Source organism: Tigriopus californicus, chromosome 3 (genome assembly GCF_007210705.1).
Source record: "Tigriopus californicus strain San Diego chromosome 3, Tcal_SD_v2.1, whole genome shotgun sequence".
Lineage (NCBI taxonomy): Eukaryota > Metazoa > Arthropoda > Copepoda > Harpacticoida > Harpacticidae > Tigriopus > Tigriopus californicus.
In genome coordinates this window covers 9,509,892-9,536,636 of record NC_081442.1, presented here as the reverse complement: position 1 = coordinate 9,536,636, position 26,745 = coordinate 9,509,892, and the positions used below count along the sequence as shown (strand labels likewise).

The following is a 26,745-nucleotide window of genomic DNA, read 5'->3' as shown; positions in this document are numbered from 1 at the left end:
TTGATTTCAGCCCACCGACCACTCGATAAAGAATACTTCCCCGAAGAGCTCCCTTGTTCCCCACCAGTACTTCTGAGTTAACTTTATGCTCACCTCCCTTCTGCTCAGTCATCACCATACGACATAAACGTAAATTGCCCTTGAGATCACCTCTCTGGCCAAATTCAATTTGGTGAATCACTCGATTCCGACCCCTGGTCAAGTCCAGAACAATCTCCCAAGATTGCTTCCCCAGATCATCCTTGCGAATTCGTGGTGGTTGCCCCCAGGTGCTACACCCAGCCTTGATCCCGAACTGATTCTACTTCGAGAACAAGAGGTCCGATAAGCGTGCAAACTGGCTATACTCCACCAGTCGACATTTGACCGGTTAAAGGCATTAAAGCTGGAGAACAAGCGTAAAAGACAGCATCTCAAAAACGAGGAGTTAAAGTATTCCAGTAACATCTGGGTATTGAAAGAATTTAGGTAGGTCGAGTGATCATGGCCAAATCCCAATCTGATTCCGAATACAAACCGTCAACTTCTGACTCGAACAACATCAAGTCCAACATCAAGAAGAACCTCTCCGCCATGGAATGGCTCTTAGGTAAGCAATCGGGCTTCATTGATGCCTACAAAGGTCATGATGACGTCAATATGGTCTCAAACTTGTGTTACAAACGTTTTTGGTTGGCTTCATCTCCTGAGTTCCACCTCTGTGTATCCTCCAATCTCATCCATCTTGAACTTCTTGTTCCCAAGTTCCCAAGTGCTTATTCCTTAACGACGTCCTCAAACAAAAAAAAAGGAAACACAGACGCTACGAACGAACCTTTTTGCCATTTCATAGCCTTTAACTGTGCCTTCCAAGTTCCAACACCAATAACATATGTTGCCCTTTTTGTTGCTCTTTGGTCAACAAGGCCAACGCACAAACTCCATTTTGCAAGTTCGTATCTAGCCCTTATTAGATGGAACGAATAACAATAGAGTATGATTCATGCCTTGTGCCAGATTAGGAGACCTCAATATGATCAAAGGCCTAAGGCCTACGAATGGGTTAAATTGCACCAGGCAACATGCAGCGCCACGACGCAATGAAAAGATAGGAATGTACGTAGGTTGCATGCTTGAAAGACGCAAGCCGGTGGGGGGTTGTTTGACGTAAGTTTTGGCCAGGATCTTGGGTCAGGTCCAAGAAATCCTCAAGGATTGTTGTCTGACTTGTCTCTATGTAAACTCTCTCTGGAAATCAGAGCATCCGAAGTGGAATTTCCCATCCGTCCCAGAACTTGTCCTGGAACCCAATTATGTAGCTCGACGGTAGTCCGACTTTTGATCGCAGTGTGATTACTTGTGTCAAAATTCCCCGGCTCTGAGAGTTCCAATATCCATTTTTCCCCAACATTCCGTAGGCACAATATTAAGCAGGGTGAGGCCAAATTTCAAGCTCATCGACAGAAAACGCCTTACCTATTTTTGTACGCGGATTACTCGAAGACTGATTAAATCAGAACGCACACATGGGCTTGACATTTAAGCTGTGGAAAATGTCATGCGGAGAATTGTTTTATGGATGTGCCTTTGAATATAATTTGGAATTAGCCATTTTAACGTTAGTAAAGTTAATAACACTTGACTAACAAAGAAACTTCAGTTTAACTCTCAATACGTGTTAGAGGGAACATGAAGCCCTTGATTGGTGTCTTCACTAGTTCTTTTTTGCCTGTGGTCATTGTTTGCTCTAACCAAGATGATATTTGTGCTCGTATATTCGAACTTGTTGCCTTGAAGGCTGCAAGGGGATCAATGAAGAACTCTCAGACTTCGCAAGAATTGAACAGCAGGACCTTGATACAACCCATTTTTCACAAGTGGAGGTGGAGTAAACATAATCAATCCCGTCAAGTGAAGCATGATTGGGAATTTAATGGCCGTGTCTCTCTAAAATCGGGCTTCAAAGTCAGTTGAAAGAGCGAATTAGCTCAAATTACACATTTTTGCTGTGCCAGCTCTCACTCTGATTTGTTCATTCAAAAACTAGTATGTCTTTGACCAATGGACAGGTTTCCCATCCCATCAAAGAAATTGCAAAGAGTGACGGTATTGCTGGAGATTGAACATTTCTGATCATTTCCATGAGTGCTAGTAGAATGTCTGGCTTTTTCAGAACTGCTGCATGCATTGTCCTACTTCTTTCTGCTTTCAGAACCTGGGCAGTTTAAGATGAAACCTGAAATGCAGCAGGTCACCATGTCCAAGATCACGCAATGGATATCCAAGAACCTCTTGCTCATCATCACCTTCTCAGGAGTGAGCATGGGCGTTTTGGTGGGCGTCTTGCTGCGACCCTACGAACTGGATGATCTCTCGATCTCTTACATCGCTTACCCGGGAGAACTCTTCATGAGACTCTTGAAACTCATGATCTTACCACTGATCATTGCTTCCCTTATAACGGGTAAGTTCGTCATTTCAAACCCGAGTAGGGAACGAGGCTTTCGAGATAAAGCCAGACTGACGATAAGATGAGGTGGCATTTTGGAATAAAGGTCCAGGTATCAAATGGAGTCTTATAAAAAGGGAGGCATCTTTCACAACCGTGATGATAAAGAACCAACTCACGTGCCTTTTGACCTTTCGACGGGACACGAACGATAGTAATCAAAGAGGATTTAGGGAATGTCGCTCATGCTTCTGCTGAACAATGTCAGATGAAAGGAGGATGTTCTTCCATGCTTCAAGGAGATTATCATTTAGGCCTTTCATTAAATCACCCACTTAAAGTATGGTTATTCTTTCATTTTGGGCTAAGCTGGGAATTTCTAAAGGTTCGTGCAGGCATCCATTTTAGAATCTTTATGGACCAAGTAAGGCTCACGCCATCCGCCTAATTAACCCTCTGAAAGGTTATGGAGATAAATTTTCTCTTTTTCAGGGGCGGCAAGTCTGAACGCCAAAATGAATGGGATGATTGCTCTGAGAACGATTGTGTACTTTCTGACTACATCTTTGATCAGTGCTCTCATTGGTAAAGTTAGAAAATAGTCCATAGTTAGTTTGATAGGATCCTTTTTCTGACGTTTGGGTTTAATACAGGCTTGATCCTTGTGCTGGCGATCCACCCTGGAAGCACAGAAACCAAGGATGCATTGGGAAGTGGAACAACGGAAGACCGGAAAGTCGACATTGTGGATAATTTTTTGGACCTTGGGCGCAATCTCTTTCCCGATAACATATTTCAGGCTTCGTTTCAAACTGTGAGTACCATAATATACAATCTAAGACAAGGATGGTGAAGATGATGGTTTTGTTCACGATGTCTAGGCTCACACGAAATACATTCCAACCAAAATTGAAGTGAATACTACCGCCGATCTGGATTACGTCCGAGAGTTGGGCTACCGCTCGGGAACCAACACCTTGGGCATTATCTTCTTTTGTTTGACCTTCGGCACTGTCCTTGGATCACTTGGGAAAAAGGCTCAGATGGTCATTAACTTCTTTAGCGTTATCGATGAAGTCATCATGAAAATGGTGTATGGAATCATGTGGTACGTTTCTGACTGAAATAATGAGTCTTACACATACGTGCTAACCCGGAGCTATTTTTTTAGGATCTCGCCCATTGGTATTAGTAGCGTCATCTGTGCCAAGATCTTGAGTGTGGCCAACCTTTCTTCTGTCATGTCTCAACTTGGTTTATTCATTGTGACCGTGGTGTCAGGCATATTCCTCTACCAATTCACGATTCTCCAGCTGATCTACTTCATTTTTGTTCGCAAGAACCCTTTTAAGTTTTGGTGGGGTCTTTTTCAATCCTGGATGACGGCATTCGCCACCGCTTCAACGTGAGTCCATGCACCGTGTTGACCTTGATCTAATCTAATTGTTAAAGTGGTATTGTTGCGGTGAATGACTAACACACAGGAGACTCGACCGGATGTCCTCGCTCACCCTGATAGCTACCACTATAACTAATACTGATTTGATCATTAGTATAGCTACTATAATTAATTCCAAATTATACTCAAGCTATCAACAGCATCACTAAGGATTGGATACCAACCCTAGTAGGGATGATTAAAATGTCTCTTAACTATGACGGGCGGCTTTCAACTTTACACTGGCACCAATTGCATCCGTAGCTGCCACGGCTTTAACTTGTTTTCTTTCAGCATAGCTGTGTAACGCTTTGGGGCCCAAAATTCGTGGGCTTACATTAGATCAGGGATGCTGAAACAAGACCTTTCCTTGCTCTTGCTGATCTTCTTGTGCTTGCCGTATACTCGTCATCTGGCTTTTTCTATCTCTCAGCGCTTCATTCGTCCATGTTTTAGGGCCAAGTTTTACGAAGAAGTAAATTCTTGGCGGACTTCTCCACCCTTTATCACCACTTAATGAGTGATTTAATGCAAGGAGAAGCCACACAAAGTCAGTGTCCACATTTTTGCCTCTTCGGTAGAAATTGGCCAACAAGAAAGCGTTGAATACTGAAGCCTTGCGTTGCTTCTTCGTCTGTGCCTTTCATTTGACTTGGAATGTTTCTTCATGGGTGGTTTTCATCTCTCAAAGTTCTCTCAACCCTAATTGAGATTTACTCGTCTCTCCAAGGGCAGTTGGTGGGCAACTCTCACATTTGCAATCTTGAAGTCTTTCTCCATTTTCCATTCCAGAGCCCAACATTTTGGGTAGAATTTCTTGGTGGGGCTCGTGGGTTGTGAAATGCATGCCTGCTCTGTTTGCTTGTTTGGTCTTTTGCTTTGGGTTTTCCATCACTTTCATTTGATGCTCCGTTGTGGCACCTTGTTTGCCCCATAAGTGCCTCACGGTGGATTTTGTTGGTAACTCTTGATTTCAGATCCGCTTCCTTCAACTTGGTTGGGATCCGCACCAAGTTTAACCCTTTGATTTAGTCTTCTCGCTTTCAGTTTGAGTTTGGGTTTGAAAATTAATAATTCTTTGATTTCCTTGCCATTCCAGAAAACAGTTGAGCTGCTTTCAGAGCAGTGGCTGAAAGGGCAGCAGGTGATATGACAACTCATTAAAGTCTTCAAGGGATCAGAGTGCACCTTGCATTGAGATCTCTTTTCATCTCAAACTCCTCCTCAAGCCCCGCCCCTTGTAGTCCTCTTTTACAGAGACTACTGCAAGTCCAAGTCCTTGAGAGATGATGCAGCTGCTTGTGAGATGCAGTTGAGAGGCTGAAAGGTGCAGATTTGATGCTGCACTGCTGTGACTACAACACTGTCTGGGTAGTGCAGCTGCGTTGCAGCAGAAAAATACATGCAGGAGGATGCATGCACAGTGTGGTGGCAACTGTTGCAACAAGTCCAAGCGATCTGGGTAAGTGCTGTTTTCAATTCCTTCATTTCAGGGCGACTTGTTGCTCACACTGTGTTGCCACACCTCCGGCCCTCCTTCAGCTCCTCCTGTATTGCCCAACTCCGCCGCGCATATTATCCATCCCCATAAAGTAATTCCCAGATGAGAGATGATAATCAACAGTTTTTCAGGGCCTTGGTCACCTCGGCTGGATCTGGATCGTCACAGGGGACTCTGACACCACGCAAATGGAAATCCATACTCAAAAATGCCCAATTTATCAATCCCAAAAACCAAACAAACAAAGCAGTATGCAATATTGACAAATCAGGCGAGCGTCTCCGTAGTAGATGTAGAGGGCAACCGCTAGAAAGCCGCCGATTTAAGTCAAATGAAACTCATTAAAAAACAGAACATCCCATTATTCATTATTCATTGCTCATGTCTTGTAAAAAAAAAACAAGTTCAAGCAGTCCTTGAGGCCCTAAATTCACTCGTCATTTCTCACCATTATTTACAGAGCTGCTGCTCTCCCGGTCACGTTCCGATGTATGCAAGAAAACAACAAAGTGGATTCTCGGATTTCCAAATTCGTCTTGCCCATTGGGGCCACTGTCAATATGGATGGAACAGCACTCTTCGTCACCGTGGCCTCCATCTTTATTGCTCAAATGAACGATATCCATTTGGATGCTGGATCACTTGCTACCGTTGTGTAAGATTTTAACGCCATTTCAGGAACCCGTTCGTCATGTTCAGGGTGCCCAAAGTTGCAAAAGTTAAAAAAATGTAAACCACTTTCTTGTTTGTAGATTGACCTCCACTGCTACAAGTATTGCTGCGGCGAGCGTACCCAGCGCTGCGTTAGTATTGATGCTGATTGTCCTGACTGCTATTGATGCTCCTTATCAAGATGTATCACTTTTGTGGGCCATCGATTGGTTTGTGTAAGTTTATTCCACTCCAACATTCCATTGCGAAACCGCTCGGAACGCTTTTCAATCATCTCACCAATTTTAAACAGGGATCGTTGCCGAACTACCAACAACTTGTTAGGCGACTGCTACGGGGCAGCAGTTGTGGAGGCCCTCTCCAAAGAGGAGCTGAAAGCCATGGACGCTCTCCGAGATGAAATGGAGCAGAAAGAACATGATCAAGGTCTGGAGAACGCCAAAGCCATGCTGGCAGACAAGTGGGAAGAAGTGGTCAAGGTAATTCATGCTTTCTAACTTTTCTCGATCAAAAAACTGTTCCATTTTTATCGAGTCATATAATTTAAGGTTGATGTGTTGAAGAGATCATCATTTCTCACCTTTTCAAAAAGCAATTCACGGTCCACTGAAATGACGGAGGTATAAATGAAATGGAATTTGAAGTGATTTGAAGCTTGAACAATGTTAATAAGCTTGCCTTGAACTAAGGTCAGTTGTTAGCTGGATTTGGCAAGCCCGGAGAGTTTCTTTTAGCTGGGCTTAGACATGGAGGCGAGTATAGTTCTCGGCTTCACGGTCCTCAAACACCAGTTTAAAAGTATCTTTCTTCTATGCTCAACTTAATTTGCTTATTGTAGGTAACAACTGAGCTCTAACCTCGACCCTTACCAACCCAGTTCTTTTTGTCCTCAATGTACTCTGAAGCTCGTGCTGTTTTCTAGTCATGACTCATGACCTTTTTTGACTTTGTCCGCAGGAGGAACGAGATGACGACGTGACAAACATGTCTGGAATGGAGTCACCCTCTGGATCCATCAATGGCTCCTCCGTAGAAGTTCCCGAGGTCATTGTTGTGGATACCAACACTCTAAGTCATAATGGAGCAAAAAACTAGATGGAAGAAGCCGTTCTCGTTGACGTCAAACAGTACATATGTGTAATAAAACTCGTCGGCATCGTTTGTTTCTAACACAAACGCGCACACCCACTTTTGATTGGATTGTTCAAACCAGTTGCCATAGGAACGTGGTTTACCTTACTTTGGAGGCATGCCTTTGGTCAATCGCATGTGTCTCATTATTGAAACATATTTCTGTCCAACTTTATTTATTCTGATCATGATCTATTAGATATTGCTAATTAGACTATCTATCACTCTGAACCGTGAATTGAGCGCAAATCAATTATGATTTAAAATTTTAAAGAGAAGCAAGCAATGACTTTTTGACCCTTCCAAATTAGATTGGTAAACGATTTGAACCATGCTTGGTCATGAAGCATTGAATAATATAGAGTAGATAGCGAGCCCCTGTCAACAAAAAAACCCATTAGATTCGATGTGGTAATCATAATGAGTTTTCTATGTGTATTAAAATAAACCCCATTAAACCAGACAATTGACATTCTGCGCTTTTTTGGTTTGTGAATGGAGTTTATTCTCGATCTCAAAGTCGGCTTGAGCTTGATAATAAGAATAAATAGAGATCTCTAGAACTCTTTGGTGGGTATTGTGAGGGGATGTGGGAGTGGTATGCTAGAATATTACTGACTAGATCAAGCTAGAACGGAGAATGGGTCTCAATAGTTTGGAAAGGTTGTTTTTCTTTGTACTGATCTATAACATATGAAGAATATGATCAACTGCTCTAATTAATTGTAACAATAGTTCAAGTGCTAAAATGAGAATGAGGGGAATGGGAGTTTGAAGTCCTCGTGAATTACTTGATTTCGCTCTGATATTGTTTCACTCATTTCCTTGAGTAGCACCTTGAGTGTACCATTGGGTTCTTTATTGGATTTGGGGATCCTTTTTCACGCAACCTCCGAAATTGATTTGATAAATCTGATGCCTTAGGACATGTTTGCCTAGTAGTGGTTTACTGCTTGGGTATCTTTACCACAAGTAAGGGTGCTTTGCTTTTCAGATGAGTACGAGGTGATGCGGATGACAGAACAGCAGATCAATCAGTCAAAACAGGAACAATGCAATTCAATTGAGATTGTCAGTTGTCTTTCTTAGTGATCGGATCTCCTCCATCGAGATGGTTGCTCCCATTGGACATGGAGGTTGTTGAGGATGGTCGACCAACCGTGACCTCTTCGTTGGGTAGATCGTCCACGATTGTCCAATAAAAGGCCATGTTGGCGGCAGCCACGAAATATTCAACAAAGGCAAATATACTGAAGGCTGGAAAGGAAAGAAATGAACCATAAATAACGGTTTTAAGTAATGTTGGGCATGCAAACACATTCCAGGGCCATTTATTTTTGGCGACACGAGCGCATTCTTTGACTCTGACTGGAATCCTGGGAACCTCCACCACATAGCTCAGATTAGATGAGATTTAAGGGGTGACCTTCAAGTTCCTCCTAAGTAACCTATTTGACCAAAGGACACGTGCCGTTCATTCACACATTTCATTGTCCCAGAACAGATGAGATGGACCACATTTTTGCCGATTTGGAGGATTCCAGGCCGATGCCATACTTGTAACAAATTTGTTCTGCTTTGCATGTAACCTTAGCTTGAGGTATTGCATTGAGATAGTCGTTTTCAAACAATCTTAGCGGATAAAAGATATGAACTCATTTGAAAACTACTTGTTTTGCTTTGTCTAGTAAGTGACACCCTGTTTGGAGTGCTTTATTAGCCAGCCAGGGAACACCTTGTTGGGAGGTCTTGAACTGAAAATTGAAAAAGTCCTTCTAGAAAAACAAAACAGAAAGGTAAGCTTTTCTAGGACCGCGCCAATTAAATAGAAGTGGTGCAACCTCAGCTCTACTTTACGATCAAAGATCTATTTTCATACCAAGATGAAGGAAGAAACCAACACTGCTCAGACTGAATCTTTTATCTCAACAGATAACGCACCACGATGACTTTCTTTTTTGACCCATTAATGCTTTTAGAGAAAGCTCGAAACTTCTTCTCGAGTAGTATGCCTGCAGAGTGGCGACGTGTTGTGCCTTTGCGATTTTAATTCATTTCGTTTGTTGTGGCTGTCTTTCTCTAACTTCATTCCGGACTTTTCACAACATTGATTTAACTGCAGAGAAGCAAAGTTGGACACTTTGTGCGGAGAAAAGTCCAAAACGAATACCCAAGTGTGGGTTGGTCCCAGAAACCAACTCAAACTAGAATACAGAAGTAGAATGATTACTTTGCAAACACCAGCTTCAATCAAAAAGTTTGCTTTTCAACTACTTTTACCAGCACAGGAGCTGGTGCAATCCATTTCAGCGCTTCCATGTACTTCCCAGATTTGCCTCCAAAAATGAAACCCCAAATCGGCCGCTTATCTAATTATTGTGGCCATTTCCAGGTCTCTGGGAACATTGAACATGCCATTTGGAATCAGATGTTCGCCATTTCCGAATTGCCATGGTCGTCTGGTTCAGCTTTGGGACTAGGCTGGATCCATTACCACTCCAAGGACAACTGATTGTCCAAGCCAAACAAGAACACGAGGAGAAAGGCCACTTGCTTTTTCAGGGTGCCTAGTCATGCATGGTGTACTATTTTTCTTCCACCATGAAACGAAGCTCCTGCACGACGTGTGTTCCTGTCGTGCTTTAAGAGGATTTACTTGGGAGATTTCCCCCCTGATTTGGATAAGATCGAGTCGGCTTAAGAAGGAACCACACGGTATGGCATCTTGATTTCTTGTCTCGTTTCGCCAGAACCTTGCCAGAATTTGGATGAGTGTCAGATTAGGGGCCCTGGCTGCTGATTTTTAATGCGCTTTTCCGCCTCGAAGTGACAATTTGAGAATTCCTGATACCTTCCCTACTGATGGCTCGAGTGACGCGTGTTTTGTGGTTTTGGCTTGGTATATGGGGCATGATGAACAGCAAAAGCAGGGCCAACTGAACATGGCGCCTTGGATATACAAATATTTTGCTAACAAACATACTCCGCCCAGCTCATATACTGTCCACTATAAGCCCTATTTTAGAAAGGGATCTGATATGAGTCCAAAGTCTAGAGAACATTATTCTCCATGAATAATTTAGCCAAGAGCAGGAAGGTGATCTTGAGCTACTTGATCGTACTGGAGTTCGATTCTGCGGAACCTTTTAGACCAGAGGAATAATCTTGCAGCTACTTTGTCCAATATGCACTTAATCAGTTGAAGACTGGGCACTTTTTGACATGGTAAAGCAAATCCAGATTCACATACGTTCAAGCAACTCAAGCGAGAAGACTTTTCCAAAGAAGAATAAAGATGTCACCAAACATCTTGGGGAGCTCTGCTCAGAGACCCTCGTAAATCTTATCCAAAGGTCGTTTGGCCTTTCTACTTGTCTTTCCCTTGAATGAATACTCCAAAGGAACTAGATTTGGTTTAATTCAGACAAATTTTGTAACTACATTAGTTCGGATAGTTCAAGAGAAAGCCCTTCGATGGCTCCAGCAAGACACAAAATTTAGCCTTATTTTGACTCTTTCCCTGCCAAAATTGAGCATCAATGACTTAAAACTAAAAAAACTAACGATATTTGCGTAATCAAGCCTATGAAAAAGGACAAAACAAATCTTGATCCTGCATTTTTTTTAGATTAGTTCAGATCCAGAGAATTGGCATTTCTGGGCGTGATATTTTCGCTTACACCAAGTGTTCTCTTCTTTTTGGTCGACTTTGGGCTAAATTGTTTGGCCACAGAGTGTGACGTCAAAAACTCATGAAAAATGGTTCTTTAAGTAAAGCCTAAGCGTACGTTCAGCCACAAATTCTGTAGGAATGGTCTGAAATTGTTATTGATATATCATTTTTACATGGAGCTAAAAGCCTGGGCAGACAATTTTATACAATGGGACCAGAAATTCACAAGCTGTACGTTCGATCCAAAAAAGTTCGTGCTTTATCATGTGACAAAAAACCATCGGGTAACTGTTTGAAAAGACAAATGATGTTCATACTCCCGTGGGAAGTGAGAGCATCCGGACTGAGTTTCACCAATGAAAACACAATTTCTGGGCCAGCTTTTGTTGGTGTATTCACTTTTTTGTTGTGGCCTTTCCTCCTTCCTTTTTGTCGTAGGCAAACACGGCCTTCCTAAATCTTCTCCCCTCCATACCATATGGTTGAGCATCAATATGAACTGATGGAACTCTATTCTCAACTTCATAGAAAGAAAGCGCCCTGAGCCCCTCACTCGTCTGGCAAGCGAAGCGTCTTTTATTGGAATCTTGTCTTGAAGATTATGTGTCGGGATTTTCGTGTGTGATAATCGAGATATCTTACCCAAGGCATCACAGTGTCTGATGTGTCTATAGTAGAAGTAGGCCATGAGGAATAGTGAAAAGGTCGAGAAAAGGAAAATGTAGAGTTTCTTGTAGTAAGACCTCTGTTGACCAGCGTTCAAGTGAGGCCACACCAGATAGTAGATGGTCAGAACCAAGAGGAATAGAACATGAGAGGACGACAGATACAAGATGAACCCTTTCTCATGAGTAGCTGTAAAGAAAGATAAAACTATTAGATCACCAGAACAGAAGAACAGAAGACTCAACATGTCTCGTTTTAGTTACAAGGCTTCGCTTGGAACATGGTAAGTAATTTGTTTCCACTTGGACCAAATAAAGTAGAGTTGACATTTGTTCCTCGTCAGACGGGTGCTAAGTCGAGCAAATGTTGACCACTAACCCAAACTTCGATTAATTTTGGCAGTCTATGGTCTGGAAGTCGTAGAGATGTGGAGCGAATGAACAGAAACCTCGATGTCATTATGGTTCATATTTAGGTCCTACAGAATAAGATTTTACGCCCAAAAGGAAATTCATTTGCAGGGTCAAGTTTTACTTGCTTGTTTTATCATTTTGTATACCAGTGTATAACAAAAAGGGCAAATTTAAGTGAGGTGTTGTGGTTCATCAATAACTTTGGGCTAAAAAGCTTCACTATGGGTTTCAAATCAACAAACCTCTGCTTTATTTGTCAATTTATTTGGCATTGTTGGTTTTACTTGTCAATTTATTTGTTATGCTGGCTCCTTTTTTCTGCCTCTTTGGGGGCTTCAAAGGCCCTTTTTATTTGCCTGAAATCTGCACCCTTATCTTTAACAAGAACATATCCATTTCCAATCGGGCCGACTTCGTTGTGGCTCTTATTATCTTTCATAAAACATCTCCATTTTCAGAAGAAACTTCATGTTATGAGAGCCGTCAATATCTACTGTGGGCCTAATTGGAATGCTGGCCCGAGGTTCACAATGAATCAAAATCGAAAATATGGTCCCTTGTTTTCTGGTCACAATGGTTAAAATGCATTTTCAAGTTTCTATGGAAATACCTAAACACACATCTTAGCCCTTCTTTTGCTTGCAAAACCGTGAGAAACAATTTTGATTTCATTGTTTTTGGATTTTACGTCACTCTCAAAACTAACACACTTACAGAATTTTGCAACACTGATTTTCAAAAACCCGTTTGATGACATTTTGCATTGCAGCACACTAATGTACTACCCGAATATAATACACATCAGATCATGATCGTTGAAACCACTACTGAGTTATATGTGAATAAAGGGTCCTTTCATGCGTTTTCCATCAATTAGGTTTTGATGATAATAGTTTTTTTGAAATATTTTTAGGTATGTAAGTTTTTTATGAGCTAGATCGCAAGGTAAGGTCTTCATAGTATTTATTCTTATGTACTATTAGTTCCTGAGAAATGAGAGAATTTCTTAAGGAATCCATTATTTCACAATGAATAGACAAATCTTATGACGTTAAAGGATAAATTTACTTCCTGCACTCAAGTTTCGCCGCCTGCAAAAGCACTTAAAAAGCAGTATATGAGAATCATCATAGAAATCACGTAATGATGCATCATTTGAACTTTTTGTAAATCAAGGTTGAAGAATGAACAAAATGGCGTAGGAGCTTTCTTCTGAGAAAATAATGAATTTCTCATAATAAAAAAGCTCAACTTGTTCAACCAGCACAATCTCATTTATCAGATAATATCTACGTCTCCCTCGAAAAAAGCCTTAATGATTCGATTATTTTGACCAATTTGTGACCCCCATTTTTACTCAAAAGAAATCCAAAAGTGAAAAAACACCCGCATGCATGAAAGACAAATTGAGCCCGAGGGAAAACGTCATCACACTCAAAAGCCCCTGTTCCACGATGTGACTTGCTTCAGAAGTTTCCCACTGTCAAATCTGGACGTGACGTGCCATTAATGAATTTAGTGCTATAATTTTGTCATTGCAGAACCTACAACTATGAAGCTCTCTCTCAGGCTCAAAATGTAGAGCAGATTACTCAAGTGGAAAAGACGGAAATCAATGACATTAGTTTGCATTTTGGCTGAAATAGTCATTTCGTATGTAGATTAAACGTCAAGAGGTGCAGGCAAGTTAGTGCATGAAGAGTTGGCAATGCGAAGTTTCTCCGCATTTGTTCATTCAGACCCCAATTGCGAAACAAGCTCGTAATAAATAAATTTGCATCTCAAAGATACCCATCTCGGCTATGGTGGCGTTTTCGGGAAGGACAGGGCCCTATTTGTGTCCATTCTTGACAACCAACAGTCGATTTTGCAGGGAAAACCGACAAAACCAAGCTCTTTTCCTTTTAGTTCCTTGTATCTCTGTTCTCTGCAGGCCTTTTACTCGACTTCTTTGGTTCTCGGAATCTCCAGTTCCTGGAACTGCAGGTTCCATGACTTGCCTCTTGAATAGAAGAAAGAGAGCCCAGGCCCCTTTCTACAGCCATGATCATGTTCAAATAAATGCAGAGGCAGGAAAGAACAGCACCCACGAAACGCTAAAAAAATCCTGCTCCGAATCATAAATTTTAGATTGGAAAATCACGATTTGGAGGGCTAAGTTTTCTGGTTGGCCTCGAGCTGTAGCTTATACTTGATGGCACACACGAAGATGCTCCGCATATCAGTAGGTTATAAATCACAGGCTCAAGAAAGAATGTATGAAATTTTGAAAGGAAGTTTCCTCTTGTGGAGCGTTTCCATCAGAACACGCTCGCAATAAGATTTGACTGGAGAAGGGAGATCGTGGAAAGTGGAAAGATCTCAGGCGGCAAAACGAGAAGGACAAGACTTGGGGAAACACAACTAGCCATGCATGAAATTGGAATGTGTTCACGTTTAAGCATCAGTGGGCGGTTTCTTCAAACTCTCTAACAATTTTCTATGCGAACTAAGCCCAAGATTTCTTGACTTGTTCTTGTTCCAGTTGGCAACAACCCATCGATCCTGGGAAAAATCGTAACTATTCTTTTTGTTGCGAATGGGCCGGAATCTCCTAATTCGAGATAATGGACAGAAAATTGAGAGGTTTCTCTGAGCCTCACCAAGTCTTGTGTTCCTGCAGATCTATGGCTTTCGTGGCGAATCACCTGGATCGAGATGGCGAACCGAAAACAAGTCAGTAAAGCGTTTGTGGTCAAGTTTTCGTATCGAGTTTGTACTACTTGGATTCTAGTGGCCGCGAGGGTGAACATTTTGCAAAAGAACTGTCTCTATGTCAATCAGAGTGGCCTTCAGTGACACAGATACGCCTCCTGAAGAGATCTGCTGAGAATTTCGGGGCTAGAACTGCGATTCTTTGGCTGGATTCCAGAAAGATACCAGGGTGACAGCTCTTAACCGGGAAATTGTCAAGTTAGTCACCCTTGTGTGTTGCCAAATAAAGCAAAATAAGATGACGGATAGACAACGACGCTTAGGACACTTCTAAAAGTTTCATTATTAAAGTAAATTGGTAGATATGGAGATAACAAGGATCTCCTTTGAACTTGGTAAAATTATTTACACACTTTACCTAAAAATAAGTATTAGCACTTCCTTAGGCCACACGCCTTGTTTACGTTGGATGATATACATAGAACGCTTTCCAAGATATTGGCGATGTTTAACACTGAAATTGACGAGCTCTTCCTGGGGGAAAATGTGGAGGTTGGGCCACAAAGCGGGGCATACTGTATGTGTATTGTTTTCCAAGTTAAAAGGAAGCACTTTTGGGCAATACCCCAACAGATATGTATCACCTTGCGCTTGTAACTTCTGATGATGATTGGCAATCATTAGTGTGTGAATAGTGTGTGAATAGTGTACTCACGGTAGTGTTCTCTATTATGAATAAAGGATATCCCACAGAGCCCAACCATTTCCACAAGCTGAGCATAGAATACGCCTCGAACCAATTTGGAAAGAATCCGACCTCGACCCCAAGACCCGTCAATGGAGGAAGACGACGACGACGACGGCGATGGCGACAAGGTTCCACTACTGGTTTTGTAATTCTCTTTCTGGGACTGAAATGAGATCACCAGTCCCTGGAGGAACTGGAAATATGTGTAGGCTATTAACAACCGAGGGCCAATGTGGAAGGCGATGACTATACGCCACAGGTAACGCCCCGGAGAGATGCCTGTTATGGCAGATATGGAGGGAACCACATTGAACACCTGAAATGAATGAACCATATACGTACGTCTTTCAAAACAGATTTGAGTTGTCAGTGAGATATACTCTAGTTTGGCAAGTCATTTGAAATGAGGAAATTTCTCTCAATTGAATGGCTTCTCTCTATCGTCGATTCAAGAGCGTTTGAAATATCTCGGGGGAGCTTCGTTCGTACTATTTCCAAGGCGGCTAAAGTACATATCAAGTTTTCCCCAGACGTGGTGTGGAATGGACTGATAAGAAGGACGTCCATTCGAACTTGTAAGATTTTTGTACAATTTCTTCTGTTGGATTTGTAGGGCTAATATTTGCTTTTGAGCCTCGTGTAGTTTCTTGAAGCGACGGTAAAGATTTCCGCCTTTCGCCTTTTTTTTAATGAACTAAAAGCCAAAAAGCCTACGGCCCCACTCTGTCCATATTTATAACTTTTAAGAAAGTTCGCTTGACATCCACATATCACAGAAAAATGGCAAAGCTCCATCTCTGAGCTGAATGAAGTTTTGAAATTAGTCAATGAAGACTTGCTGATCTTACGTGTCATCTTTAGTATTTGAGTGTGGACAATACTTAAATAGAATGGCATTTGGGCTGCTCCTTGCTTCAAAAGTCCAATCGAGCGTTCTTGTCGCTAATACAGTTTTGCTGAATGGTGACCTTTTTGTGGACATACATGTGTCACAAACACTTTTATGATACTGAACAACAACCAATCAATTGCAAGAATGTGGTCTTCCATTTTCATCATTGCGTTTGTTGTCTTCGCTTTTCTAAATTTGAAGCTAGGAAGAAGTGTGACACTTATGAATAGGAGTGTCAAAATCTAGTAGATAAGATTTTATAACCTAAAATGAACTGTTTTAAAATTTACCAGTTTATTTATCTGTTATTTTTCATTTTATTTAATAATTCCTAATATATATGAGCAAATTGGGGTGAGTTGTTTTACATATATTGTGCTTAAAATCTTTTCAATGGATTTTAGATGAACAAACCTTTACTTTCATTTCGTAATTTGGTAAAGGATATGAAAGAATGCGTAAAACACTGAATGATACAATGAAATTGCGTCAATTCAAAAGTTCCTTAGCTGGTTCAAAAATATTTACTTTCTTTCAAACTCAACGCACATTGTGACATTTTCTAGCTAACCTCATGGAAATGAAGGGTCCATTATGTCAATTGGTCCAATTTGATTGCCTGTGTAAAAGTTAATTTCAGTGAAACCCTTCTCAAGATTAGTGTTCATGTAATTCAAGAGGGAACATTTTCTTCAATTCCTGGTAGGACGCGCAGCTTTTGGGCAATATATTGCTGGTCTTCCTTTTCCCCTTTGTTTAGGCTTTCTGAAAGACCTTGAATAAAATGTGAACTCCATATCTTGGTTTTTCTTCAAAGTCGCGTATTCTCTATTGGATTTCTTGTAGTTGTAGATACCCACTATTCCCCATCCTTAATCAATTGCATGGCTGTTGACTAATTTCATTAGGATAAGTTTGGAAATTCTGGCATTGCACCATTATCCATCATGATGACTATGATGGATCAGTCAAACTTTTAGTTTGTTTTATCTTCATAATTTCCCGCAAAACGTTTCATTTTGTTTGCCAATGCATTCGACATTTTTGGGTCGATTCGCCAATTTATTTGGCATGTTTTGATATTTTTACAAATTTCGGGTTTATTTGTCTAATTGTTTGCCATTCTAGATACCTTTACTTGCAATTTTTGGGGCTCAAAAAGTTCTATCTTATTTTTCAGCGATCAGCATCCAAACTTATGAGGCTGATATACCTAGGTTTTAATTGAATGCGCTTTTTCACAGATCATTGCATATTTTCAGCAACATAGAAAATTTTCAAGGGTAAAACGTGTTTTGAAGTGTCATTTATCTCCCTAAAACTCTGAACTATCTATCCTACAATTTAAAACCTGCAAGTGCCACTCGCTTTTAACATAAATTCCTGCTTGATACACTCTAACAAGCATATCCCTTGCTCATTCAATGAATATTTTCATATTTTATATAATTTTTCACCCATTTCTCATTCCAATCCAAGAATAGAGGGTAAAGTTACACAAGTTATCAATTGAAGTACTGCCCATCCAAGCTCACATTTTCCATGTCAGATTTTAAATAAAAGGGGTAAATGTAAAATAGCCAAAGTCTTTCTAGATTCAAAAACCCGTTTTTGGTCACCTCATCAATAACAGGGGAAAATAGCTTCCTTTGAAGCCAGCCATGTGGTACTCACTCATTAAAGGCCCTCGACATTCGTGACTTTGACTAATATCCAATTCATTATAGCCCTGAATAATTAAGCACAGTTTCTCACCAATCTCGTTTGGTTTGATCGACTCTGAGTGAGAGAATGAGTAAGTGAGCGAGTAAGGGCCCACCCAAATGAAAGCAAGCCCAAATGTAAACTAGGAAGCTACCTTGGTGGCCCCATCCAACTTCCTGTTGGAAGTTGCTGTTGTCTTGTCCACTTAACAACTATGTGATCCATTTTTCATGGCCCAAAAGCAATCATTTCTAGCCTCAAAATGGAGACAGCCCATCAATTAATCTTAAATTTGGATCCCTGAGTATCGTTCTCCCAAAATGGTGGACAAGTGAATTGCTCTCGAAGGCTACATTCGATGTTCTTGGAAGAGGTTCACCACGTTTTTTTAGTAATAACAATACTGGAGATTGAAGGGACTCATAAAGGCTCTCCCAATATTTGCCAGATACATTGATGCACATTTTTGAGATACTGAGGCATGGCAGAGGGGAAGCATGATTGGCATCCAGGCCATTATGTGACAGCCTCCGTTTCCCATAAAAGAACCCCGTTGCCTTCTTCCTTCAAATCTAAGAGCCCTTTCGTTCAGAAAGACCAGCAGGCCTGCTGCCATCAAAAAGTGGTTTCATTCTCGCTTAGATTGATCAAGATTCGCAAAGCAAACAAGGTGGTCTCTTTTATGGCTGTGGGAATGATCCAAGAGGAAATATTCTCAGGGCTCTTCTCCCCATTCCATGTGGCACTGAGAAGAAGATGGGAAATGATCAATTATCCCTCTGGGACAGCGAAATTTTGTCTTGAAAACACTGTTGGAAGGCTCCAAGATGGATCAGGGCGAATGCAATAAAGACCTAGATAAGAAAAACAATATCCCGTCCAAACAATGGCTCAAAACATGTACTGATTTATATTTATGGATTGTATAATTTTCATCGGGCTTTTATGATAATCAATACAATACAAGGGTTGGGCCTAAGATGTGAGGATCAGCGAAAAAACAAAAAAAATACTTCTCAAGACTTGATTTAAAAGCAGGTCAAAAGTCATTTCGAAAGAAATTTTCGTCGGCTAAGAAAGATTCTATTTTCAAAAACCATGTATTTTCTGTAAAAGTGTGTTTCTCATGGATGTTAATTAGCTATCATGTTTTTTTTTACCATAATATTTTGGAAAAAGGACTAACAAAAGTCATTTCGAAAGAAATTTTCGTCGGCTAAGAAAGATTCTATTTTCAAAAACCATGTATTTTCTGTAAAAGTGTGTTTCTCATGGCTGTTAATTAGCTATCATGTTTTTTTTTACATAATAATTTTGAAAAAAGGACTAACAAAATATTCGTTCGTCGTTGGTCGGGAAGTTGTACGCTCCTGTTCCTTTCCAAAAACCACTTTCATCGTGTTGTTAAGCAGACACGTGGGCCGCAAACAAAAAGCTCCTACCTACGAGTGTTCACAAGCTTTCATTCCACGTCTTTGTAGACTCGAGGCTCATTTTCACCAAGCAACCCTTCCTTTCTTCACGTTGGATGGCCGTTAATATGAATGTTGTGCATACGAAACGTGCCAGGGTTGCAAGCCTAATGCACTAGTCGGCAGTCACCCTGCTTTGATGTTCATGCTGGAACACTGGGACACCCAACTTTTTATTTATCACTAGAACGATAAGGCAACATCGAACTGCATTGCTGGAGATGGGTGCCAACATAATGGAGTTTTTGTGGGTTTTGGTCCAACCCAGAACGCGTTACTACTTCCCACTTTCAAGGCCTACCCTAACCAGTCCTGTGGTAACTCAAATGAAATTCCTCCCATGACATTTCCTTCTAGCAAGTCGTAACCAAACTTCCCCCAGAGAATCGATTAGAATGATCTTACCTTGCAGGCGGTCTCTTGGATGTGTTCAAATTGGAATATCACAGCGATGAGAAGACAAACCACGAGCCCAACCAAGGGCATGGCCAAGCAAATTTGGCACAGTTGACGAAAACTGAACCGAACCCAAATCCGAGCATTTTTGGGATTACCATTGCTCTGACAGCAATTGGAATTCAGACTCATACCCACATTAATATGATTATTTGCATAATGTGTGGGGTGGTGGTGATTTGGTCCCGGTGGGTTATTCAGTGTGACCAGATCAGGCGAATGAGTTGTCGGGATATCACAGTCCAGAGAATCCCCTAACGATGGCTGCAGTGATTTGTTCAAGAGATCTGGAACAAAAGGAGGTCAGATATTTTTCGTTGTCAATTCGAGTGACCATGTTCAAGGGACGAGCATTAATTTTGTAATGGAGGTCAATGTTAGGGAGCGACCATGTAATGCTCAGCCTTCAAGGTCCCAGACACCAAATAAATTTCCCCAAAGGATTCTTGTTTCCCTTGCATGAGGCATTGGCGTTAGTGAGGCTCATCGGCCTTCGTTCAGCGAACAGGCTGAAGACTAGGGAAGTGACATTATTCCAATGAAGTACCGGTCTTATTGTACCACTCCAACTACGCCAAAGGCCAAAAAGCGCCAATCGAGATGAGCTTTCATTTCGAGAGAGTGAGGCGGCTATTCAATCATAATGGTGGACCTTTATATTGAACGAGGAGGCCGGGCCCATGGAGGCCAAATTTAAATTTTGTGATGAACTAGCTTTATTTGACAATTGACGAAATCAAGAGCGGAAAAGGCAATGGAAAAAGAGAGAAGCCTTAAAGGGGAGGGAAAGCCTTACAGGCTGTCAAGTTTATTGTATCATAGAAACTGCTAGTGCAAAGTCCAATCATTGATCCTTGAAGGCACTGAGACGGTACAAGATCAAAACAAAGGCCTTAAACTCGAGGTTAGTTGAGAAACCTGACGACTTTTCTCGTTGGGGACCGTTGATAGTAGGGTTGTAGTTAAAAGGCAAATAAAAATGACAAATACGTAATTGAAAGCACAAAATGCAATATACGTTATAAGTGTTCGGCTGAGTGTTAGCTGTAGCCATGAAGGGCCAAACGATTCCGAATAGCTAGATCTTGTTATGATTTGCAAGAAGGCGTAGGAGAGGGATTGCTTGCGTCGCAAGTTGACTATTTCTATCAAAAACTATCTTTTTAATATAATGCAGTATATTTTGTCTGATTTTATCAAAAGATTCCAATTTCAGTACTTGAACAACTTAAAATCACGATCAAACCCGAATATAATGTTACGTAATCCAACCCAAGCTAACATCCATACATGGCGCTTCGGCTCCAACAATCATCATGTCTTGGATTGCCGAATCTTTTAACCTGACCTGAAAAAACTTGGATGCACCAATTTTTACAAGTTTAAAGAGGCTTCCGATGTTCTAAAGATTAAGGAAGTTTTGGTGGATCCAAGAAAATAATCAGTTTGGCTGCATTCTCCAAAACTCAAGATCATAGAAACTGAAAGGAATAAATAAATAAAGGACTTTTCCCCACACTATTCCTGTCCGAAGAGCTTTTAAAATCATACGCTTTGGCATTGGTAGACAAATAAAACTGCTAAAAGTCGTCAAGTTTCACTCAATAAAGTGCTTTAAACCCTTAGAGTGAGCGCTACTTGCTTTCTAAATTGGCCATCTTGCCAAACAGCAATATAATTAGAAGAGAGACCTCAAACTAAACATCTTGCCTCTAGTTTAAGGTCAGCTTAAAGCGAGAGAGAAAAAACCTTCCAACAAGGGCTAGCAGTCTTGCTTCATATGTTGAAGGAAAGAAAGGCTGTTTGAAAAAACGATGCGGACAAGGCTTGTGCAACTGGCCTCCGTCATCATCACCATCATCATCATTATCATCATCATCATCATTCATACTAAATGTTATGTGTACGAGCTACTAAGGGTCCGTTGTGTGCTCCAAACAAGAACAACTTAACTCCCACTTCTCGTGAAGGTTCAACCTTCAATTTGTAACTGCCTTATCTTGGACAGTTTCAACCCGGGACGAGACTCATGGTTAATGAGAAACATCCATTATGACACGGATTTTAAGAGCCTCTCGCTTTTTTCCCTAAAAGCCAAAGCGAGCCCTTCTTGGTATTTTTCAGGGTTCCAATTTGCTATTTGTTGGCTAAGATTTTTGGTCGCTCGGAGTCGGCCAATGTGTTTTGACGGGGACAGGAAGGTGCTGTGAGAAAAAAGTGTCTAAATATTGACGATCCTCCAATTTCCAATTTACTGCAACAAAAGGCCAATAACAAAAGTTCCAATCCAATCGCGCCTTTGATTGTGGGTTGCCAATAAGTTTGAACATTTCAACACTAAAACCCTGAACATCCTCTGTATTGAAAATGTTTCATTTCTGGTCATTGAAAAACCTTCTGATTGCTAATCAAAAACACCAATCCACGGATATCATGAATCAATAAGGGCCCTCAATTGCCTCCTTTTATATCGAACAGTATAATTCCATCAATTTTGTTCAACAGTGCTTATTTTCTCGATGAATAAGAAATGATTGAGCATTTTGCGAAACACCAAACTCAATGCAGTTTTCGTGACTCGTTTGCAGTCATTATATGGCTTCACCAAGTCCAAGTGTCGGTCGGGTTTGCCCAATTGGTCACACTTTCACCTTTTCCAAGTTGGATTGGTGCGTCACACTTGGATAATACCTGTCTTGACTGACCTTGGTCATTAGAAATTCGAAGATATGGATCTACTGTACGAGCTGCAAACAAACTGCATTTCATTACTATGTTCTCTTAGTTCTTGTACTCCCACAAGAATCTCTGTCGTTGCAAGTTGGCTCTAGTTCTTGTAGAGAATACCTGAGCGTTCTTTTTGTGCTTCAACATGCCAGATGCCCGAAAAGAGACTTTGACAAATGCACAAATTTCACAAATCCTTTGAAAGGCCATCATACGTTGGTTCCTCCTTTTGAATGCATTTTCTGGGCACGTGCCTCAAACAGCCTCAAAATGGCCAGCCAATCCAATGAAATTCCGGTTCCAAATATGATTGAGCTCCTCCGTTTTGCTTATCCTAACATTTTCGCTGGTCTAGAAATAACCTGGGCGCAATCAATTTTGTCGTGCATGTATCCTATTAGGTGGGCTGCCAGGCTGTTTCACCGGGATGGAATTGTTCTCAAGCTGTTCGGAGCTTAGCTTTCCTTTTGGCCCATTCAAATAACATTATGGGACTGTCTCTTTCTTTTCCTTTGTTCAACGAAAATGAGGGTGAGTGATACTTTGTCCTCTAATTCAACAAGGTCGGGCGCTCCCTTGGGAGATTAATTTCGAGAAGGACTGTCATGCGTTCTTCAATAACAAGTGAACGAGAAGGTCTCATTTGTTGACAGGAATCTCCAGTTCTTCAAGTGTCAATTGATTGACTTGCTCATGAGGCCCTAGCCTTACACGGACGCAGTGTTATTTTCTATAACATAGAAACACTTTCATGGACGAGGACAGGAACATGGACGGGAATCCTCACTTAAAACCTCTGCCAGCCGTGAGCATTTTTAAGTTGGTTGATAACCCTCAATGCGGAACTCTCTCTCTCTCTCAAAAGATCGAGAGCCAATGACGAAGGGCTGTGTATTGGATCGACACAATTACAATACGATCTCCGCGTTCTCGTTGAATGGCTTTGAGTCTAGCTCTTATTGTGTAAAGGAGCTATAGTTCCTTCTTCGGCTATTGTTTACTTCTTCCCAGCCAAATTTCCATGGAGACAGAAACAGCTTGAGTGATGTTGATTTCCAGAGGTTTATCCCATTTTATACCCAAAGTGGGTTGCAAGTCGTAAGGAAAATCTTGGCTCACCGAGCAAACTTGTTGGGAAGCATGACAAGAACTCTGCGTCGATGGGTTTGAAGGCTGTGACGCTGAAGCTCGAGATCTTGAAAAAACAAACACATCTGGGCCTAAAGAGGCTTTTTCTCATCCTTCCGTTCGTCGTCTTCGAACACTTTGTTCAACGGCTGTTGACTCAAGTCCAACAAGGACCGCTGCTTAGTGAGGCATTATGTTCAGGTAATCAGGCCCCGGGAGGGGTTGGTATCTGTATGATAATAGTACACCGTAGAAACCCGCCATGCTTCATCATGTGAATCCTGCTATTGCATGAAATACTCGAGTGGGGTGGAGGAAAAGGAACCTTCTGCATGCTGCCCTGAAGTCGCACAAGGCCAATACTGTACTCTGCATACGTACACGAAAAAGAGAGCCGACTTGAAGGTCAGCCAATCTAATAGTAGCGTGTTATTGTCGGCAATTGCTTGGGTGAATTTACTTGCTCGACCAAATGTTGAGCAATCGAAAGTAGAAATAGGCCCCTGTGGCTTTCTGCTTGGGCAGTTCTCTCTGCCAAGGGTGGTGGTGGGTGTTACGAGGGTTTGATCTTGCACCAAATATCGGTCCTAATGGAGTTTGATAAGACGCCCAACCGGACGGATTGTCATAATCTTACCGTCACTCATGTTCTCCTTCATTATTGAGACCGCAACGATGCTTATCCAACAGACAGAGTGGTCCAAAAGGAGCGGAGAATGTGTCTCAACTCAATCCAAGTCTCTTGGTGATTTGCATGACATCCATTGGAACTTCACAACCGAGAAGCACAAAACATGGGTACTTCCACCTTGCTCCAGTCGTCACGTTCCACTCATTCGAAAGCGAGACAATCCGTTGTGGGAAGTGTAAGAAGAAGAAGATGAAGAAGAGAACGGTCAAGGGTGCAGGTTTGGATTGGTACGATTGGTAAGATTCGTGAACCAAGTTGTCATTGAGTGGTGTTCTACATTTCACTCGGGAGTCTGTGTCCACTAAAACTCAGGACAATTTTGTTTCCGAACTGAATGGACACCAGTTCCAAGAGGACGAAGCACACAGTTCAATGTGGAACAACGAACGACACTTCACCACCACTCCGTCTCGAGAGTGAGGAGGCTGTTCGTTCCACCGTTTTCGCTTGTCCTTTGTCAGCAGCAGCCTTGGCTTCCCACTCGTTCCATCCTGGCCACCTTCCGTCCTTCATTCCTGGAGCCTCGAACGAACCAAGCGGGGAAAAATCCCCTGCGCACTGGCGCGGTTCTCCCCGGCTTTCAAATCCCGGGACGGCGGCGCTCAGAGCCAGTGACCGCTCGCTCTCACTCGGGCACGCATTCACGCACGTAAGAGGATGATGATGACAACAGCAACAGCAACAGCCGCAACAACATCGAGGCCAAGACGATCTCCAGTGACGTAGCTGGAGAACACGCCGGGTCCGTGAATAGATAGTGGAAGGAAAGAGCGGGAAAATGCAGTCAAACTTGAGGAGTCGGACGGGCGAGTACGTGGGACAGCTCAAGGAACACTTTCACGAGCAGCACGCAACAGACGACTCAGGCCAATCTGATGGAAAAGAGACTTTCTCCCACGTTTTAGGGCAATCCAGTCTTGATCCAGGGTTGCTTTCATAGGGAACACTGATTAAAAAATGTGAGAAGAAGCATGAACACTATCCAGTGGGTGGAGGGCAACACTTTCGAGAGGTTCGTTTGAAAAGACTTGATGATCGTCCAATAACTTCTCTCTGTCCGCAAATCCTACCGAGGTCGTCATGGTGGAGGTCAGGTTGGCTGGAAGGTCGCTTTTCTTGGACGCATTTCCTTTGATAACAACGGGGGAAAATTGGGGAGTGGACCATCTCAATGGCCTCCTTCTTTCCCCTGGAGATAACTGCAATTTCAAAACCATTCTCGACAAAATTAGGCCTCTTTCGCTCCCTGGGATGCATAATACCTTCAAGACGGTTAAAGAGCGAGCAACCGAGCGAGCTTGGGATAAAAGGGGGAGCCCAACCTCGGGGCTAGTTTTCCTTGTTCCACGTTGGGCTTGTTATGGGTACTGAATTTCATAGCTGATCTCTTGGCTTGGAGTCCCCCCCCCCTCCTTCAGACTTGAGATCACAAGAGTACATCGAAGCCATGCCCATAACCGACTACCATTCCGGCCGGTCATACAAAATCAACAAGGCAAGAGAGTCAAAGAGTGAAAAGGGAGTTCTGTCGTGATCTTCGATCAAAGCGCCTCTCATATTTCGGTTTTAGGGACCATAATGGAAATGAAGATGGATTCTGTACCTAATGAAGATTGGCATTTGCAATGCCTTTCTGGAGGCCCAATAGGTAATGTCCATGTCATGCTTCAGGGCATTTTTCAGCGAATCAACCATGCCTTAACCATAGCCCAATATGGTAATGTCCTTGTACTGTATATTGCCTCGGCAATGAGATGAGGCCTCTTCACTTTGATCTATAACCAAGTTTTATATACATACAGTCAACACAGACTCACATCTTTGTAAAAATCCAGCCCCTCTAACTTCTTGTGCATGCCTCTCGTGGTCCCAACCAAGTGGAAAGAATGCCTCTTGATTTCCGAAGACCTCGCACAGAATTTATTTTAGGATCCATTCTCAAGGCGCAAGGTCCAACCCACCGAGTGGGTGCCCATTGGAAACGGAGGCTTAAGGAACTTTTATTTCCTGCCTATTTCGAGTAGGATTGCTGGCCCTTGTGGCACTCACTTCTTCATCTGGGAACACTAGCAATGCTATTACTAACCCAGAAACCAACACTGAGGGAACCGTCACCGAGGAGAAGAATTAAGCAAGTGAGCAAACACTAGGAAAGCGATAATCCTCTTTGCCATCATTGGTACATGATCATAGGAAATCATGAGCTGCGTACTTTCTGAACCGTATGTGATTGACCAAGTACCTACCCAAACATGGAATAGGGAGCCTCGCATACCTCGTATACTTCATCATTATTGGATGGACGTTGCGA

General features: G+C 42.0%; 2 protein-coding genes across 6 annotated transcripts; one reads left to right on the top strand and one right to left on the bottom strand.

Annotated features, from left to right (window-relative positions):
- LOC131877385 (excitatory amino acid transporter-like) lies at positions 1–7,408 on the top strand. 4 transcript variants are annotated; one of them, XM_059223029.1, is made up of 11 exons: positions 1–589; positions 2,192–2,443; positions 2,921–3,013; positions 3,082–3,242; positions 3,310–3,536; positions 3,600–3,833; positions 5,828–6,022; positions 6,120–6,254; positions 6,332–6,518; positions 6,588–6,659; positions 6,997–7,408. In XM_059223029.1, the coding sequence occupies exons 1-11, from the start codon at positions 484–486 to the stop codon at positions 7,132–7,134; spliced, it is 1,800 nt and encodes a 599-aa protein (XP_059079012.1). In that variant the 5' UTR covers positions 1–483; the 3' UTR covers positions 7,135–7,408. The 4 variants fall into 4 exon arrangements, with proteins under 4 accessions (XP_059079012.1, XP_059079014.1, XP_059079015.1 ...); XM_059223032.1 differs by lacking the exon at positions 1–589 and adding an exon at positions 1,292–1,414; XM_059223030.1 differs by lacking the exon at positions 1–589 and adding an exon at positions 1,963–2,085.
- Positions 6,995–25,208, bottom strand: LOC131877392 (post-GPI attachment to proteins factor 2-like). Of its 2 annotated transcripts, XM_059223039.1 has the most exons (5): positions 24,381–24,878; positions 19,838–20,175; positions 15,332–15,680; positions 11,486–11,698; positions 6,995–8,427 (listed from the first exon to the last, which is right to left on the bottom strand). In XM_059223039.1, exons 1-5 carry the CDS (start codon positions 24,400–24,402, stop codon positions 8,243–8,245), a joined length of 1,107 nt encoding a protein of 368 aa, XP_059079022.1. In that variant the 5' UTR covers positions 24,403–24,878; the 3' UTR covers positions 6,995–8,242. The 2 variants fall into 2 exon arrangements, with proteins under 2 accessions (XP_059079022.1, XP_059079023.1); XM_059223040.1 differs by lacking the exon at positions 11,486–11,698 and having other exon boundaries at positions 24,381–25,208.
- Between the last annotated feature and the right edge of the window lie 1,537 nt (positions 25,209–26,745).